This window comes from Echiichthys vipera (assembly GCF_963691815.1).
Source record: "Echiichthys vipera genome assembly, chromosome: 15".
NCBI lineage: Eukaryota > Metazoa > Chordata > Actinopteri > Perciformes > Trachinidae > Echiichthys > Echiichthys vipera.
Window position 1 is genome coordinate 15372928 of NC_139840.1, and position 20601 is coordinate 15393528.

The 20601-nt window shown below is 39.0% G+C and overlaps 1 protein-coding gene across 1 annotated transcript in view; it reads left to right on the forward strand.

Annotated features, from left to right (window-relative positions):
* The window catches only part of tnr (tenascin R (restrictin, janusin)), a gene marked incomplete at its 3' end in the record, with an annotated part of 165626 nt that overhangs the window by 99402 nt on the left and 45623 nt on the right, over positions 1 to 20601 (forward strand). The window contains exons 9-18 of the mRNA XM_083927949.1: positions 4578 to 4697; positions 4815 to 4958; positions 6205 to 6320; positions 10667 to 10817; positions 15094 to 15272; positions 15624 to 15714; positions 16344 to 16426; positions 17419 to 17521; positions 18320 to 18409; positions 20370 to 20503. Of these exons, the coding sequence (XP_083784075.1) occupies positions 4578 to 4697; positions 4815 to 4958; positions 6205 to 6320; positions 10667 to 10817; positions 15094 to 15272; positions 15624 to 15714; positions 16344 to 16426; positions 17419 to 17521; positions 18320 to 18409; positions 20370 to 20503 (1211 nt within the window). The remainder of the gene's footprint in view (positions 1 to 4577; positions 4698 to 4814; positions 4959 to 6204; positions 6321 to 10666; positions 10818 to 15093; positions 15273 to 15623; positions 15715 to 16343; positions 16427 to 17418; positions 17522 to 18319; positions 18410 to 20369; positions 20504 to 20601) is intronic.

The window sequence follows — 20601 nt, forward strand, 5'->3', positions numbered from 1 at the left end:
TGTAATACAGCTTTAAAGTTCTGCCGTGTATGGCATATCAAAACTACAAAGGCGTTTGATGCTGTTCTTTATGCATGTTTATATTATCTTATTTTACTGCCCTATTTTGATGTATTGCATCACTCAAGTTCGACTGATGGTAGAAATGTGACACTACAGCTTATCACATTTTAGCCCCAAACCCCCTTAACTCAAGCTGTAGGACACAATGTTTCTTTGTGCCATTCACAGTCTGCAGTTGCAGCGTACTGTTATAATAGCCTTGACTGAAACTTTGTTGTAGATTGCTACAAAAGTTGTTGAATATCCAGAACCATTCTCATGCACTGAATAGAAATGGATTCTCTTTTTTTCCCTCTGTGTTACAAAGGATCGTGAAATTTGGAGCTGCCTTTTTGTCAACCAAAGAGACGTGTGTAGGATAAGAAATAAAGTCTGCATTTCAGTATACCCTGCAGGTTTAGCATAATTTCGGTTAATTTAATTTTCTCAAATAATAAAACACAATAGTTATAACAGGTAGTGTCTTTTTTTTGGATGTATGTTACAGTAGCTGTGCACTAAGGGCACATTCACACTGAACATTTCCTTTGAGCAAATCTGCAGTAAACACTCCACCTCTGCACCAGACCACAGCAAACTGTTCGGCGGCATCTTTTTAAATCTCCGTCGCAGGAAATCATCACCAGGACTGCCGTCAATACTCCCGCTCGTACACGTGCGCATGCTCCTGCCCGTACATGTGCATCCGTGCTTTACAAAAGCCCACCTCTCTCAATCCGGCCGCGGCCGGCAAGCGTGCTATGCCTGGACACGGAACAGTTGTACTCACTATGGCCAAACGAACTAGACTTTAGCCATGAAGTGTGATTGGGCATTTTACGAATGGACAGTGTGAGTGCGTCTTAAGGCACAATCATAGCCCGCTTGGAGTTTATTATTCAAACTGTGGACATTAATTTGAGCGGGTAAAAATGGCATTCTGTTATGTGAATCGAATGATACACCAAAAAGTTTTTAGTTCTTAACTCATATGAACACCATAAAATTATGAATAGTATTACAATGGAAATTATAAAAAGAGCACAATAATAAATGATTGCTTAAAAATGCTGCATGTACTGTATATGCATGTATCTTATTTCCATGTTTACTTTTTATGTTCGATAACTACAGTTTTGAACTGTGATCTGGCTCTCTGCAGGTGTGAAGGTCAGCTTGACCTTCTGTGTGTGCAAAGGCCTCTAATATTATTTGAGCATCTTCTTTGATGCCCTCGGTTAGTTTACCTTCGATGTGAAGTGGTCATTAATCAAGCATCTTATCTAGGCACCCTCACACAATAAATCAGGGTGGTATGGGATGAAGGTGGGAAGGCAAGACAGGTCAGATCAGGCCAGGTGTATTTTTTAATGAGCACTGTACACACACAGCTCTACTATAAAGTTGACTCGACTGTAACTTTAGTTGTGGATCTTTTCCCTGTAAGCTTCGGAGACAACTGGCTGCCAGTTTTGTGCTACTTGTTATCCAGGATCACCAATGTTAGGCTTTGTAAAGCTTTGTTACTTGGACTAACACCCGCGCGCTGTCACACAGAAAAAAATAGCCGATAGATGAGCCGCAGGCAAGCCAAACTGGGCCGCTCTCCTCATGGCCTGTTAAGATGGGCAGCGGAATAAAAAAAAAAAGGTTCCACAAGTCACACACTGCTTATGTAGTCCTTCTGGCCAGAACCTGACTAACTTTAACTTCCTTTGTGATACGGTTTGACATGGTTTGGTGTATAACTATGTTGTCTAAACCCCACAAAAATTCCACAAAATAGAGAATCAGTTCTATGTAGTTTTTACCTGTTGGAGGGCTGCACAGCCACACGTAGAGAGAGAAATAGACGAGCCATTTAAAAGACGAGCTAAGGCACATGCTGCCTCCATGGTCCATGTAACAGCTTTAATTGAATATAATGGGTGTGCTCTGCTGTGGGCACCCCGCATACGTGACCCATGTATTTTGGTCGTCACCCTTCTTCTTCACACTTGGATGTTTATTCTCTTCCTGTTTCGCTGAGCTGCATGATAGAAACGTCTTCAACACACCAACTCACTGGCTGTGAGTTCTCCAGGTGAGGACCTGGTCTATTTACAAATGAGCTCAATAGCGGATCACACTTTTTACTAGGCAGCTGGCAGGGTAAAGTCCTTTTGATGTCCAATCCAACTGATTCAGACATTTGCATTCTCCCATACTCTCTGCCGGGTAATGTCAAGATAATTTCAGGTTTGCATTGCGTGTGTGAAAGGGGATTAGAACTCTTTACTATGGATCCGAGCAAGGAAAACAATCTTGTACCACAGTTGTCATGGGCTTTAGTTCAGCAACATCATATTGAATCTTTGAATCATTTAAAGGCAGGGAACTGAAAATAGATGAGCATTAAAAATCTGTATTATTCCGATGTTCGCTATTACACATAAACGGCAAAATATCATACTTCACACTGTAAGTTTCAATTTAGTCACAAGCAAATTAACAAGAGAAATGCAATTACATGGAGTAACAGATACGTTGGTCCTCTGATGTTGCACTGACCTCCGTTGTGAGCTGGAGTTTTACCTTTAAGGTTTTAGTTCATGTATTTGCCTATGATAGCACACTGATTAGATTTAGATCCAGATTGCTGAATAACCTTCAGGAAGTTGCCCTTTCCAAACAAACCTTAGGAAAGATACATCCCTGAGGAAGGCTTTTACAATTTTCCATAAATCTTGAAGATAAAAACCCTCAGCGTTTGAATTAGTTTGCAAGTGATACAGGCCATGTAGATAAGCATGTCAACAAAATTAGTTGTGAGATAATGTTTCTAATGTTAGGCTGCATCTATACAGTGAGCAGTTCTGTTTAGGTTCACCTTCATGTGCATGGGGATTCTTTGGCTTTATATTCTACCTGGAGGAAGTTCTTAAAACCGTTTGACATCCTAAGAACTGGCACAAGAACAAAATGTGCTGAAAGTGAAAGAAAGTTATCAAGGAAATCAAGTTGGCAACTTTAGACTGCGGCTGAAGTTGGACATATGCCCAATTAAAAAGGTCAGAAACTCTGAAAAGGTTGATAAGTTGAACCAGTACGTGCTGACAGCAGAGTAAACAACATATTTGCATTCGAATTAACTGGTTATGACCTTTTATTAAGAAACAGAAAAGTAAGATCAATACTACTCTATATTCACTCTACATTTAGTAAAAACTCCTCTGTCTCACTTTTCATAGGAACCTTTTCCTAAGTGCTCACTTGCCCTTCACTTTCTTTGGGAGTTAATGTCTTTACTTAGCTTGTCTGTTCGGGCTTCTTGTATGATCTCATTCAATCACTCTTCTATCCCATAGATTATTGTTCCTTCAGCTGATTTGTTATTCCCTTCATATAGGTGACAAAGCTGAGTCTATGTCTTTAAATAAATCTAGCTAAGTGAATTCTAAAGGATTTGTTCTCAGTGCAGGTTCACTCTTTCGAAATGAGCAAAATACTGTGCAGCATGCGCCCATCTGTCGAGTGTGTGAAGAAGTAGCTGAAATGGCTACTAGAGTGTTCAAAGGTTCCCCCGAGGAGGAGTCAGTGCTGTGCTGTAGTATCCTGCATCACAGGATATAGAGATGATGAGGCAGTGAGAGGTTGTTTATCACACTATCACACTCACTTTACGCATCTCTCCGTCTCTTCTGTTTCATCTGTACTCCCTCTCATTTAACCGTCTTTATTATTTGTTTATTCTCTTATTCTGAGGCTCATCTCGTCTTGTCTTTTTCTCTTCTTTCCTCTATGTCTGTAAATTTGTCTCATCGTTTCTCCAAATCAAACTGTTTGTACCTTCTGTCTTGTCTTCTCCTTCTTTATGTCCTTAACCCCCCCATTTGTTATTTTTGGCAGTGGGAGCTGTAAACACTCTTGTTTATGCCTCCACATTTACATTCAGCACCAGCTCTTAGGCTTATGGCTTGACGAGTTCCACTTCAGCCCAAGTGAATGACAGTGCTTCTCCATCTCATGTAAACATTCAGCCTGGAATGCAGGTGCCTCTACAAAAAATAAAATGCTAGTACAGCAGAGGTATAATCACAGCAGATATTCTATCAAATTATGAACGATAAAAAACGACCATATTTCAGAACGAAGTGTTAATAATTGGCTGTCCAATTTTGATCTCCAGTGTATATATGTATATATAGTATATACTGTATATGTGTGTATATATATACAGTATATATAGCTAACACATATGTCTACAACACACATCAATTAAAATGTGTCTTGTGAAATCACCTTTTACCCTCCTGGTGAAAGAGTTTGGCTCTATGATGGATCAGTTGGCAGAAAATATAGTATGTCACAATTACACTGAAATTATGAATTATGGGTATGAAAAACATCGGCATACAAATTAGAGTACACTAAAGTTTCCCACTAAAGTAGTTAAAGCCAAACTCGTGACAGATTCAATATACTTACACAAAAAAGTGACAAAAAAACCCCATAAAATAGCAATTGTTTAAACAGTGCTTTTTTTGTCTCAACAGTGGCACCGGCCATGAATCTGAAGATTCGAGGCGTGACTGATCGCACTGTTGACGTGGAGTGGGAGGGGTCAGTTGTGCTGACAGATTTCTTAGTGACCTACACACCAAGCAGTCTTGGAGGTATGTACAGGGCTATGATGGCCTTTTTCGAAGCAAGGAAGGTTGTAATTTAAGTTTCAGTTGATTCAAAATGTCTTGAAAGCATACACAGCTTCTTTTTACCTGTCTCTCTGTCAGGTGTGCAACTAGAGATAAGGATTCCAGGCAATACCACCACCTGCACTATCTCAGGCCTGGAGGCAGGCATGGAGTACAACATCAACGTGTTTGCTGTCATTAACAACAGTATCAGCGTCCCTGCCAGCATCACTGTTTCGACCTGTAAGTGCAGCCCTGTAGGTTGTTTTGACAAAATGTTCTCACAGGGGCTCTGAATAATATTCAACCGAGGCCATATTTGGTTCATGACTTACAGAATGTAAATGTAATACTTCAATTCAGTATCTCATAAAACATTCTGTCTCATTGGGTGCTGTACAGTACATGCATACATGCATTCTCACATGGACAGAGCCGTTCATGCAGAACGAACACACACCACGTCTCTCACCTTTTTTTCTTTTTTTTTGTAAAATCCTCCCCAAGATGTTTCTCAGTGTCAGTAGAGTTAGAATACCATCTGCTCCTTGGTGCCAACCAGTTGTGATTCCTACCTTTAACACCTGCTTGGTGTCACTCACACTCAAATACACACTCACACACGCACACACACACACACACACACACACATATAAAAGTCTTCTGAATGCATACCTCATGGCCCGTGTTACAGCCGTTATCAAAAAGTAACAAACCAGTTGCCTCCATGCTTACCAGAGGTATGCAAACTCACTGAACCCATGAATAAGTAATGGCCTATTTTCAATGGCAAACAGAATACTGTATCCACTCTACATCAGCTGGCTACATACAGTGTGTTGCCATTCGTTCAGTCATGGCTGGTAAAACGATCCTCCACTTCACAGATAAGTGAGTTTAATTTCAGTGATAGCAGAGTTTGGAGTTATAAAGTCAATTTAGGGCAATTAAGTTTGAAGCAACCATTTTTCATATATGATATGATTTGTTGGCTTGCCTTTGCTAAACTTAATTATGAAATGTAGTATTTGATTATCTGGAAAGATTTATGAGGGCACGGCTGCCTGTGAAAAAAGTAATTTTTGTATTTTTGCAAGATCAAAGTATGAATCATTGGTTTTAAACCAAGGAAATACTGTTGCAGGGGGTTTATATATAACTATCATCTACAAAAGCATGACATACAAAGGCAAAAAAATCTAATTGTTGAACTAAGCATGTGTCATGATGCAGAAGCGTCATCATTTTAAATAATGTTTTGATCAAAAAACAAAAATGCACCAAATAATTAACAATCCAAACATTTAGTGCACATCAGGGTGACTGAAATAAAGATAATAAAAAACGGCTGAGGGAACAGAACAGAAACATGAATGTGAAAGAGAAAGGTGGAGAAAGCAGTGGACACCTTCACCATGAGATGGAGAAGAGATTTATGGGCTGTGTGGGTCACTGAAGAACAATAACACATCTCTGGCTACCACTGCAGATCTCTCCAATCCAGATGGTTTAGTCTTCAAATCCATCACAGAGACGTCAGTGGAGGTCCAGTGGTTACCCTTCTACTATTCCTTCGATGGATGGGAGATCAGCTTCATCCCGAAGGTAAAGTAGAGCTGTGTGTATGTGATCACTTTCAGTCCCAATAATAGGCTATATCACTATAGCATGCTGAAAAACAAGTGCACTGTCCTTGTATGTGTGATGATGAGAAGGACAAACATTTTTATGGTTTCAGTGACTCATCAGCAAAGGACAGATTTTGTTCACTCTCAACAGTATTTTTTCTTATTGTGCCTGTTAACTGAACAAAATATTCTTGATTGAAAATAATTATTTTTAAATCGCACTAATTTCAATCTCTAAATTACTTTCTGCGTAGAAACAGAAAGACAAATAAATGGATGGATTTAGGGTTTCTTGGGGGTTTTACTCAACTTGAAGATCATACCAAATTAGAAAAGCGGATTGTCTCAAGCTTATTGGCTATTAGGTGGATGAGCCTGTAAACCCTTTTACCGGAATAACCCTTCCTGAAAACCATAGCAGGGCCAGGTTCAAAGCCAGAACGCAAAAACCTTTTTCTTTCTAATTCCCGCTGTAAACTCAGGTACTCTCTGCACTTTAATCTCGTGCCCTCTCACAGTAATTGGTTTTCTCCTTTAAGGTGTTCTCAAGGGGAGATATCCTTTGGTCCTGCCTCAAATCTGATGTTAAGATGTTTTTTGTGTGTTTATTTCAAGCCCTTGGATAGATCATTTCTGAATAGAAAAGGCAGTGGGGTTCCTAATTTAATTTAATTGCTTTTACTCTTCCGCTCTCATTCTACCCAGTCTTCTATGTCTACCTTCTCCACCCTTTCCTCTTAATCTTGTTTTTTTACTTTCCATCCACCATCTCTTGGTCAATGGTTTTCCTCTCTGTCCCCAAGGTAACATCCATCCCTTTCTTTCTCCTTCACCTCTCTCTTCCCCTCCATCCCTTTCTGTAAATGTTGCTCCCTCTATCTTTCCTCGCTTTCCCTCCTTCGCTCTAGCCGCAGGGGAAATCATATTATGTTTTGGCAGTCCTGCCCCCCTGCGGATTTAATCCAGCAATGGGGATTGTGAATTTTGACAATCTTGTAATGGAAGTAGGCATGAAAGACTAGGCCTATGCGAACAAACACAGAACTTGCTACTCTTTAAAAGGGAAAGAGAGAGAGAGAGAGAGAGAGAGAGAGAGAGAGAGAGAGAGAGAGAGAGAGAGAGAGAGAGAGAGAGAGAAAGAGCTGCCATTAACGCTGTTAGAAACAGCTACAGTATATATCTGACACTCCTTAAAAGTATACTGCCATCATATACCTACCACATCATCTAATATCTTATACCTAATGGGTTATATTTTGGGCTCTTCGCAATATATTGATAAAGCTGTAGAGCAATCAGTCATTCAATACTGCTGCCAGTAGTATTGTTCATAGATTATATTAGTTCCAGTAGTATTACACTCATACAGTCATACGAAATATTCTCAGTATTGATTGCAAGGGCATCAGAGCTGTTTAAGTTTCCTGAAGGCTTCGTATTAAACAAGCTGCTGTATCTTTCTCTCGAAACAGAATTCACACACACACAGAATCGCACACACGAGACCACGCACACAATCATTTCCCTGAAGTTTCTCTGTATTGTGACTCATGTTAAATAGTCCAGCAAATGGTCAAAGCTTAACGTCAGGACACATAATGAGGCTGTGCAAATCTGCATAATTCTCTTTACATTAAGCATTTATTCACATGTCTTGACTTGAAGTGACTTGAAATCATGCCTAAAGCACTGTTCAGATTAACTTTGTGACTATCAACCTCACTCTTGGGAAGAAAGACAGTGCCAGGCAATAATTAAAAAGCGATTTTTTTTTGCTCTTTTGAGCCTCTGAAGCTGCATCTCGTTGAATATATCGGATGATTAAGTGATAGGAAAACCCCTTGCATTTAAAAAAGCTTGGAATACATATACATTACATATAGGTTCAAGAAAAGTATCATTTATTCATTTGTGTACCCAAATTACAAATACATTTCCTCACTTATCTGTAGTAGTATCTACTGTAACCATGCTTTATTTACCCTGGTTTATTTGGCTGAGATTTTTGTTTTGCCACTCAAGTACAAAGGAAGTGAATTTAATTGAAATGACACTTAAAATATTGAACAACATATTTTTTTCAGAAACAATGTCCCTGTAACCACTGACATTACTAAGCCTTTTTTTTATTACTATGAAGTAATTTACGAATATTAACTGTAACATACACAAAGCTATGCATGTTAATAGGAAATAAACTTGCACAATTGAAGATGTTTGAGCAGATTCTCACCTCAATTACTCATACACACAAATCATGAGGGAGAAGTTAAAAGGGGTTAATTGTTGCTCCTGAGCTCAACTGCCTGTCACTGCTCTGAAGCCTCTGCTGGCAATACACGTGTCTGTGTGCTCCCCCAAGTTTGTGTTCAGTTGGCTCATTTCAATCATACTCACACACTCGTACTTGCCCGATGACGTCATCTATAATTCAATTTGTTTACAATTGCGATTTTTGTCAACTATGTTGATTATGCGTTGCACTCTATTATAAACAATATCAAAATGTCTTTATTGCTTAAAAAAAAATCTTATTTCAAAAATTGACATGGTCCTTGCATTTCTCCTCATTCTCAGCAAAGAGCGGGTGCGTTTTTATCCCTGTACTGTGTATCTGTCGGATGCGTGTAATTTGCATTCAGCTTGCAGTCCTTGGCTGAAAATAAAATAGAAAAAAAATGTAGAATGTCATACCTATCAGCATTTACAATTATCATGTATTATTTGGGATGCAAAGTAATTATACAGAGTTATTACTTTAATTAGTTATTAAAGTGCCAACAGATAACTTTTCTGTTTTAACTTATAATTATTAAGTTATTGTTGACTGCACAATGTAATATGGACACCACCGACATTGATAACGGTTCTCTATAAGCCCAGCTTTCACTGTCTAGCACCGGGTAGGAAGTCCAAGCAAAATGTCGACTCACTTTATGGCGCAAAGTAAGAGGGAAGCACTTGAGTTGTGTCTGTAGGCAATAAATAATAAATAATAACACAGAGGCTTTGTAGCCCGAACCAAGATGTCAAACTCTTTATTGCCTATTGCCACATTGTCAACTCTGGACAAGTAACAGATAGATCCAGGGACCGGATGACCAGCCTGACTTGCTTGAGCTACTTGTTCATGAAAATCAATGAAAGAAAATAACTAAACACTGTCTCAGTTGCACAGTTTGCTTGAAAACAAATGCAGTTTGTCCTGTGTTGATGGTAACGTTAGCTCTGAAGAAAACAGAAGGTGATCCTTACCTGGCTGCCTTTGCAACAGCGGCACCAACAATACCACTTGGGAACAATAGGGGTTTGGAAAACTATCTGTTGGCACTTTAAGATATTAATGATTGCTGCAAACATTTTATATCTAACATTATTGCTTTTTATGAATAGCAAGAGGATTATTAGACCGTCTTGACGCTTTAATTTATAGGCATATAATTACATGCTGCCTTACCTGAAAAACTAAATTACCATAATAAGTAACCAAGAAGCGTGAATGGGCCATCAAACAGATACAAATGATTAGTATCAAATTAAAGTAATAAAAGAAAACACAAGGACAAAAAGAAAAAAATCTCTTCTGTCGTTCCTCATCTTAGCGACTGTGGCGGCAGAGAGAATGATGACTAATTAAGGGCAAACTAACACCGTAAATGGGAGTGGATATACTGTTATGGTAATTCATGTTGTGTAATTGTGCATTTAACTGTGTTATTATTGAGATCGAGGACCAATTGTTGTTGAGACATTACCGCTGTGTGTTACTGCCCAGCCTGGTAATTTAGCTGAGGTGATTAAATGGATTACATCTTCTAATTACAGTTTTGATTCAGGAAAGTAGCAAGCTGTTATATGTTCTGCTTTAATATGAGCCTTCTCGGCACAGGCTCATGGTTCTTGGAGCACCAGTAGGTGTAACATCTGTCTGTCGGCAGGAAGTGCATGTGCAACACTGGCTCTCTGAGAACAGCTGGGAATAGCAGGGCCTCCATATGGATGAGTGACAGGCCTTTGGAAATGTACAGAGTGCTGTCTCTGCAGAATATGGCCTGATAAATATCACTATAGCATACCTATGCAACATGGTTTGGGAACTGAATGTGCTAAACCATCCAAAAATGTACAAATCGGTCAAAAGAAATATACAATTGAGGAAATCTACAGTACTGCATAGAATTGAACTGCATGAGTCATTGTTTATGTCTTACCGGTGGGGATCGTCTGCTAGATTGCTTATCTCAACTGAGAGAAGAAGCTCAAAATATGCAAACAGTTTCATTTCATCTCATCATTTATCTCATATATTCTATCTTTTCCCAGGACAATGATGGAGGGATGACTGCTCAGCTGCCCAGCACCATCACTTCCTTTTTTCAGACTGGTTTGAGACCAGGGGAGGAGTATACTGTTAACCTGGTGGCGCTCCGAGACCAGGGTCGAAGCCAGCCAGTCACTGCTACTGTCACAACAAGTATGTTTGAAATATACTTTCACCTCTGTCCAATTGACTTCAGATTTAAGGAAGTTCTTCACTTAGAATTATTGGATAAATATCCCTTTTTTCATATAAAACAAGCTTGTGTGCAGAGACAGAAGTATAATGTCCTATGTATTATTGTTATGGTATTGCCAAAATGCCCCTTAAAAACCTATTTTTTAGATCAGCGTTTTACTCTGACTGAGTACACACACACACACACACACACACACACACACACACACACATACACACACACATACACACCTCTTAATGCCCAGGCATTAGCAGTGAGTGTCACCTTGACATATTTGTTGGCATTTGCCGCCACCATTTATGTTCCTGGTGTAAACCTCGTTGAGGTATTGCCCCTACTCCTCACCCACTGACACTAAACACCTGTGATAGATCCAATTCAAACATCGTCCATAACAATCAAACTCTGATGTCTGTAGTCAAAACACCATGAATTTCCTGTCAAATCTTTCATTTTGTGGGTTGTAATTAAGTATCAATTAATAATTCAAGGCACTCTGTCATTCATTTTTCACTGCGGCCCACTGCAGGACACCTTATTGGATAAAGAAAGAGGAAAAGACAAATTTGAAGTTACTCAATTATTTATAACAAAGATATATCCTTCCTTGGTGGCGGAGTGAACATGATGAGGAGTCGGAGGAAAACCACAGGGAGAGGACGGCTAATGTGGTAACAGGTTCTCAGCGACTGTCTTCTTTAGGATGTTTTCTAGGACAGGACCCAAGGGGCCAATTTCTAATACATCAAGGATCGGGGTGGACCGGTAATATGTCAAATCTGAGTCTGAGACTTATTTAGATCTCAAAAGCTTTAAGAAAGACTTCAGTAAGGTCCTGTGTCGCTCAGTGTGTGAAAGTAATTTACATAAGTCCCCCCTGGGGTTGTCAATAGGGAAAAATTATGCTATCAGAGCATAGTATGTTGCTTTCAAACGTGTTGAACTTGTTTTATGCTATATCGGCTGGTTCCTCAACATTAAATTATGTTTGCCACCGTTTTCAAACCTAGCTGGATGATTAAAAATCGAATGTATTGTTATGAAAGGTGCATACATGTCATTTAAGTTTTAGTTTTAAGTGCGGAAGAAGAAAAGTGTTTTTATAAACATAAAAACACCTGAGTTTCCCAGACGTGTTAAAGCAACAAATGTCACACCATAGCTGTTGTAGAAAGAGGTAATTAACAGGTCATTAACAGGTTAATAAAATAGAGTGCTTATTATTTAATTATCACCCCTATTACCTTGACTAAAATTTCTTCGTATTGGCATACTTTAATGATAATAACATACAGAATGAACGTTTAGTAAATCCCACTTGTGAATCCCAGTGGTACAAGGAAGCCCAGACGTCCCACTCCACAACAATGTTTTATAGTTCCTTTTGGGGGATTCCAAGGCATTCCCAAGGCAGATGAGATATATAATATGTCCACCATGTTCTTTCGACACAAAGGATCAGCGGCTCTACTAAGAGCTTCCTCCGGATGTCTGAGCTCCTCATCATTTCTCTGAACCGAGCCAACCTATGGAGGCTTTTGGTCACTCATGACAATCAATTTGGTGAAGGTTGGAACGTAGATGGATTGGTAGATTTAAAGCTTTGCCTCAACTCTCGATTCACCACAATGGTAAGATACAGCGGTCACATCATTGCTAACACCGCACCAATCTGCCTGAAGATCTCGACCTCCATTTTACCCTCACTCGTTAACAAGACGGTTAAAATACTTAAACTGCTTCACTTCCCAAAAGTGCACCAAATCACTCTGGTGCTCCCACTGTAGATGGATCAATCCACCGTTTTCCAGCAGAGAGCCATGACCTCAGACCTGGAGGTGCTGACTCTCATCCCGACCACTTCACACTTGACTACAAAGGTCACAGTCTGATTGAACAAACAGAACAACATCTGAAAAGAGCAGAGAAGCAATTCAAAGGTCCACAAACTTGATAATCTCCTGCCCTCTGCAGCTCCTTCAGATCTTATCCATGAACCTCACAAACAAAATCAGTGGCAATGGACAACCCACTGAGAAGGTGTTTGACTTTCTGTTGAGAATACAGACACTGCTCTCACTTTGCTTATATAGGTACCATATCTCTGGACTGGATTGGCAAACAAACGACCTCAAATGACATTCCCAGTTCACCCACACTTTACGTTTGGGTTAACCAGAACTGTCTGGCAAAGTCGATCATGGATCCTTGGGCTAAGGTGCTCTGGTACCAAGTACACCTATGAATCATCCTATGCTCAAACACTGTGTTTGTTATAGCCAGTACATGACTAGCACAGAAGTCCAATACCCAGGCACCAGAGAAGGTACTAGGGCTGGGACGATATGCTTTTCTCCTGATTCGAGACTATCATGATACTTGCTGATTCGATGTGTATTGCGGTTCGATTTGACAATTCATTTAATTTCAATTTTTGCTTACTTTTTTAACACTAGAATACTAGTACTAAAATAAAAAATAAAGACATTTCACTCACAACTTAGTGGCCTTTTCTTTTTAATTTATAATGTCAATTTAATCCTATTATTCTCATTTCCATATATTTTGAATAAACCCTTTAACACTCATTTTGAAAACCAGACGTACTCACGCATGTATCTTTCTGCAAACCTCAGCGTATGTCTATGCTCTCCCTGTCAGTTCTATCCGTCAGCTCAATCTGGGCCATTTGAATGCATTTAATTTAAGCGTCAGTATAGTTATGGATGCACTACAGTTGTAGCATCGGTTCATTTGACCACAGAGATTCAAGTGACAACTGGTTTTACCGCAGCTGAGAAAGATAAGCACTCATGTCGGCTGTATTACCGTTACTATAGTCTCGCATTACCCTGTCTCCAAATAGAGTAAAATGAAGCAATTGAATTGATCCAGGCATTAAATAATTAATTTTTAAAATTGTTCATAAAGAATGGTGATACTTAAGTGAATCGATTTTCTTTCCCCCGCCCTTATCCAGCACTCCTCCAAGAATCACCCCCTTATCGGGGTGGAGGAGTTTGTGTGTCCCTGTGGCCCTGGGAGCGGTGTTGTTCTGAAATGTTTTTTCTTCGTCACACAGTGTGTTTTCAGCTCTCCTCACCTAATAAGTGTTGCTTTCCAGCAGTCAGCCATAGAGCGACTTTAATCAAAGCTTATGTTTTACACCTTTCACAGATAAAGCCTATTGTCTCAGCGTGTGTCAGGTCTGATAAGCTTTACATGCTTGGCTGTCAGAGAGCAGCTTTTCGGATAACTAATCCAGATTTACCAACGCATAACCTTGAAACAGTATTAACATGAACTTTCCTTTCATTTTAAGTTTTCCGTTTTATCTGCCCTGTTAAAACTTACTAAACTATGTCCACACCAAAAGTTGGCACCAGATGTCTGATCAGACTTGTTTACTCATTTTTTATTTTTTTATTTAATCAGTTTGATCATCATTTGGCCAAGTTTTTTTTAATGCTGCTTTTGGTTAGACAACATTTGACATTAGAGAGGTTTACCTCATTTTGTTGAAAAAAAAATGGGATTTTGTAGACACACTTTATTAATTGTTAGTTAATCTAAAAAAAATATTTGTTTGGATAATCATTTCATCTTTTTTCAGCAAAGCCAAAACATGTCAAACATAATCTAGTTCCAGCTTCTTAGTTGGGAGGATTTGCTGCTTTTTGTATCCAATGCCAGTGATTCCAAACCTAGGGACCCCTCCAATGGGTCACGACATAAATTAAGATTTACTAAAAAAAAAAGGATAGTTCTGCTACACAAAATGTAATTCTTATCTCAAATCTGTAATGTACTTGTCAAAGCCTCGTAAATGCATTGAAATGAAACAATCTCAGAAGAAAACTTCACTGTCACAACACTGCCTTATGTGGTGTTAAACGAAATATCTTGGGGGGTTTTGGAGTGATAATTGGAAGAAAAACAAGCCATTCAATGACATCACCTTGGGCTTCAGGCAATTGTCACAGGCAATTTTCATTATTTATTATAGTTTCATTGAAAATAGTCAGCAGATTATTCTGATAATAAACATAACAAATAGTTGCATCCCTACTTAACAGCAATTTATCAAAAAATGAGGTGTAAAATTGAGTTTAAAAATGTCATTCAATACCTAAAACAAGTCAAAAAGTGCAGCAATAGATGGCAAGGTTGACAAATTGACCACACATAGCAATGGGACACTCAATAATTCTTCTTTCATTCTTTGTTTTGCAGTGATTGATGGCCCCACGCAGCTGATTGTGCGGGATGTGTCAGACACTGTAGCGTTTGTTGAGTGGACACCGCCGAAAGCAAAGATTGATCAGATTGTGTTACGTTATGGCTTGGTGGGAGGAGAGGGTCCACGGACTACCTTCCGCCTCCAGCCCACACTCAGCCAGTACTCCCTGCAGGTGAGTGGTGGGGGTATTTGTGCAATCCATCACGTTGTGGTGTCATACAAACACATTATTTGGACTCACCTGCCATCTGGGGCCAGAGAAGCCAGTTCTCACAACCTAAACCGTTTATCTTTGGGTTGAGAGTTGGCTTTCAGGTAATAACATTGTACTCACAAGGATATAGTGTTACAAGTGTGCGTGTATGTGTGGGTGTGTGTGTGTGTGTGTGTGTGTGTATGTACATGCTTGTCAAATTATCCAGTTGCAGATTTATCTGCCATCTGTTTATAGAGATTAAACAAAGACAAACAAAAAATCCATGCAAAAAGATTAAACTGAATAAACTTTTATTTTGTTTCGCAGGTTTTGCGTCCAGGCTCGCGTTACGAGGTGGCTGTGAGCGGAGTGAGAAAAGGAAATGAGAGCGGATCTATTTCCACTGAATTTACTACTGGTGAGTTCTGACAGCAAGCAGATGTGGTGATAGTGGTGTGTGTGATCCTGTGTCTGCCTATGACGATAAGATAGTTGAAGACATAGGATGGTAGTGAACATCTGTTTAATGGAGTTATTGCTCTTGTCTGTGCAGAAGAAGGTACGTTATTTGTGGAAACATTATCCTAATTAGTTTCGAGTACAAACAACAAGTCACCTTCATCAAAATGGCATTACTTTCAGCTACATCTAAAGTTAAATGTATACATATGATGTCAAAGCATCTAATTCAAGATTATTCAAATGAAGTAAAATCTGCATAGGATTGCTAAGAGGATATAAAATATTACAAATGGACATAGCAACATTAAGTTATAAAATCTCACATACAGATCAACTATACTTCCCTACAAAGGAAAAGTGTGGTAATTGTGAAAAAATGTAAACAATAAAAACTGTATAACTCATGTTATTATTAATGTCATAGTTAGTGCACTTTGCCTTTTTAGGGCAGTACAGTAATCAACAGTTGGACACAAACTGTATCTGTGTCTGATGATGCTTAAAATCACTGATGTTTGCTTGTTCACAATCCCTGAGAATGGGTCTCAGTGTCCCCAACATTGTCAGCTTTATCGTTCTTCTCAGAGATTGATGCCCCCAAGAACCTGCGGCTCGTGTCCAAGACCTCCACCACCCTGGAGCTTGAATGGGACAACAGTGAGGCTGAGGTAATTTCTGTTTTTTTAATTAAGTTTATTTTTATTTCGGGACTTTTGCTTTTAATGGAGCAATTTTAGAATTCAATTCAATGGGATTTATAGTGCCAAATCATAACAAAAGTTATCTCAAGACACTTTCAGATAAAGTAGGTAAAGACCGCACTCTGTGACTTATTTATGATTTACATAAACCCAACAATTCCCCCATGAGTAGCAACAGCAATCTTGTGCACACAGTGGCCTGGTGTGGTATACATTAGGTACTTTTACTTAAGTACATATTCTGAATACTTCTTCCACCCCTAGAAGCTGTTGATGCTAAACCTCCCAATATAAAATATAGTCTAATTCTGCGAAAACCAAATTTCTTTGTCTGTCTTTTATATCTTATTAATTTGTTTATACTTTTAAATAATTTAGTGGAACCTGAAATACTTTAAAGCTTCTACTGGAGCTCAGCACAACCTTAAGGTGCCCCATGTATCACAGAGTATATGATACCATGTACATTTTGTAAAAATAACTTATTGTCCTTAATCTCTGGACCTTCTCCACCCTACCTTGATCTTCCCTGCATACTTTTATTCCTCCTATTTTTTTCTAAACTCTGTCTTGTTGTATTGAGCACTTTATCATCACAGACAGGCCGGGCTGCATTTTGTCAGCTTGGCAAATACCAATAAAGGAATGTAGAGAACAAAAATGTAAATGCAGTAATTTCATTCAGTAATGACTATTACACAACAAGACTCATGAAGCTAAGCTGTCTGTGTGTCTGTTAGCACAACAAATGTATTCATCCTCATGATTCTGCGGTGTGTTGGCAGAGAGACAGATATCCCACTTGGCTAATGCAAAATAAACCATTTATTCTCTGAACCAATTTAAAGCTGCTTTGTCTTTTTGTGATAGCTTTGTATGAACGTCCATCATTTTGTTAAAAGAATATGCTTCCTTTAGTTTGGCGTTGTAAATGTTTAAATATATGTGTTTAAATGTAGGTGGAGGGCTACCAGGTGGTGTACAGCACTTTAGCAGGAGACCAGTACGATAAAGTCATCGTACCACGCAATGAGGGAGCCACCACTAAGACCTCCCTCACAGGTAAGTGAGGAGGAACAGTGTGTTGTTATTTATTCATTCGCTTGTTGTGGTGTTGGTTTTTTGTTTGTATTTATCATCAAAATCTGTAGTGGTCTTATGCTCAGTGCAAGCTCCTTATGCCTTCAGTGTTATCGCAGTGCATCTAACGCGTACTGAAGAAGCTGAAGTGCCTGTGTGTTTTAAATGGCGGGATTATCTCCAGAGCAAACATTTTGGCAGATGTGGCAACTAAATTTATCTGTAGAAAAGCTTGTTGTCCTGCGGTTGTATTAAAAGGCTGTCAAAGAGGAGGGGGTTGGCTCGGATATTTTTTTCTGAAAGGTCACAGTGCTGAAAAGGGCACGGCGGGCATAAGAATAGAAGCATAAAGGTCCTTGTGCTGTTCTGTTGGGCCACTGCAATCAATGCTGCCTCCACCCTCATTCCTTCTCTGTCACTCTCATTTTCTCTCTACTGATAATCTGCCACTCTCTCGCTTATTTCCATTCCTCATCATCTTATTACTGTAGCTTGAGAAACTGACTGTGGACACACTGAATTGATTTGAAACTGATCAATTATGCTGTTGGCAAGAAAAAGTGTGTTCCTTCAGCAGTCACACTGATGTACATGTAAATGTGCATAGACTTCATCACAGATGTAGGGCCAATTAGGCTGTTGTGAAAAAAACAACTCCATCTAATTGACATGCATGGTCTGTGTGAGAAGGAGATTGTGAAACAAGCCTGTGTGATATTTCTTCTTGCTATGTTGCATGTTAAATAAGTAACTGGTTCCCTCTCCGTCTTTGTTCCTCAGGCCTGCTGCCAGGCACAGAGTACGGCATTGGCATTTCTGCCATGAAAGATAGCAACCAGAGCACACCAGCAACAATGAATGCTAGGACCGGTGAGTGAATTTCTGTCTATACTCCACTGATACATGTGAGTCACACTAATCAAAGCAGTGTTGTTCTAGACGCTTCACAGCAGGCTGGTTGGCCCATTGGTTCTTTTTCATGTAATTCTCAGTTTTTGCTGTGGGTCAGGGCTCCTGTTCCGCCCATTAAACCCCATTTCAATGATATTAAGCAAATCAGATTTTGGCGAGACTTGTGCTATTTTAGGGAGATGTTTAAAACAGCTGGGGTCAAAGCTCCCCTTACAGCATTTTAAAGCTGTAATAATGCATACCATTAACTGCTAATGGCCCTCTCTTTCGCTCAGTACTTGATTGGCTATTTTAGTTTTTATTGTGTTTTGAGGTGTTTTGGCGAAAACACAAAAAATACCCCATTTAACCTTCTGCTTGAAATGTTAGTGCGCACAGGTGCTTCGCTAATAATCTCCAGCACATTGACTGTCGAGCACGTCTTTCCTCCAGTTGCAATTATTTTAATGGCTGAAGGTACAGTATTTTGCACTTTGCAAAATTATGCCTCCATTTGCTTTACGAACAAGCACTTACTATCTATTTTGTACACTCTCTTTGAACTTTGAAAAGCCACTACAGCAATCACAGCTTTCTGAAATACCTTGCAATAATAAGGCAACAACTTCGGTCTGCACGGTACACATCAGTGCTCGTGTTACTATAAGAGTGTGGTGCTGAAAGCATCTTTTCCATTAACAGTGGCTTTAGTTGAAGTTCTTACTCTCTTACTTTTCCACCATAAAGTCTATTTGACAAGAAGCTCCAAAGATATTGAGGTTTGCAGGAGAAGATTAAATGAGAATTAAAAATTTATAATCCAGTGGGCAAGTTGGGTCATTGCTGAAGGAAAGAAAAGGACAAACATTAGAGCAAAGTTAAAATAAAAGATTAAATACAGAATGTGGGGTCATTATGTTAATCGTGAGGTCCTGGAAGCAGAATGTTACATTTTAATATTTAACAGTCTTTGATGTCATTGCTGTACCAAAGAAGAGGTCATACAGTAGATAAGAATAACAGTTAGTTCACTGCTAAAATGTTGTTGCACAATGTCCGATCAGATCTCATCAGTTTCAATCAGCTCAATCTATGATAGGAAATTTAAGGATGTGACATGCAACTGCACCTGTCTGGATGTTTTTTTTTCGTTTTTTTGAGAATTCAAAGGGGTGGCTGCATATCATAAAAGCTTTGTCTACAGCAGACAACATGAACAATCTGGTACATCTGCCTTTATTGCCTCTTCTCATGTCTACTTCAACTATTTGTTATACCTTTTTGGAATATTTCATCTTTTGTTTGTGCAGAATACAACATAATGAAGCATAAAAAGGATGAGACAATATAGCAACACACAGAAAAGATCCAAGAACATAACATGAGATTATAACTTTAGCAGTCAACAGAGAAATTGTGTGTTAATTAAACCAAGCTTTATGTACTTACCATGGTGATAACTTTTTGGGATAGCACAACCAAAGGGAGGGCAACATGAATGTAAAAAGTAATGAATAAATAAATAAAAACATAATTAAATCGCATTCATTCTAAAAAATAAAAAATTGTCTAAATGTCAGCTGTTTCGTCCCCGGTGTTTTATTTGCAATTTGAACGTAAAAGTACTTAATTGAGTTCAGTAAATAATTAATTAATTTACACAACCCTTAGTTTGTCTTGAGTGACAGGTGCATGTAGGAAAAATAAAACCATAAAGGATAATGTAAAAAGGTAATGTGCCGTGCACTGTCTACACTTACACACTCAGTCATAGAACATCTGTCATGGATGAGTATGAAGGTCCATGAAAAATCATATACCAGCTTAAAAGATCATCAGTAACATATCCTGTTGGTGTACAGTGTTGTGCTCATGCATATTAATGCTGGTTATTATTTTGTTATGTGCTTTTACTAAAATCTCGTTTCCTATATATTAGGTCTAGATGTGCCCATGGATCTAACTGTGACGGCTTCTACAGACAACACCATCACTCTGGTGTGGGGTGTGGTCCAGGGCCCCATCGACCATTACAAGGTCACCTACACATCCTCCTCTGGCGTTTCTACTGAGGTAAAGAATTAGACAGTTGAACATTGAATTGCCAGTAAAGCCGCCCATGCACATGCACTAAATCCCAGTTCAATGAAACACGACGAGACGAAACCGTT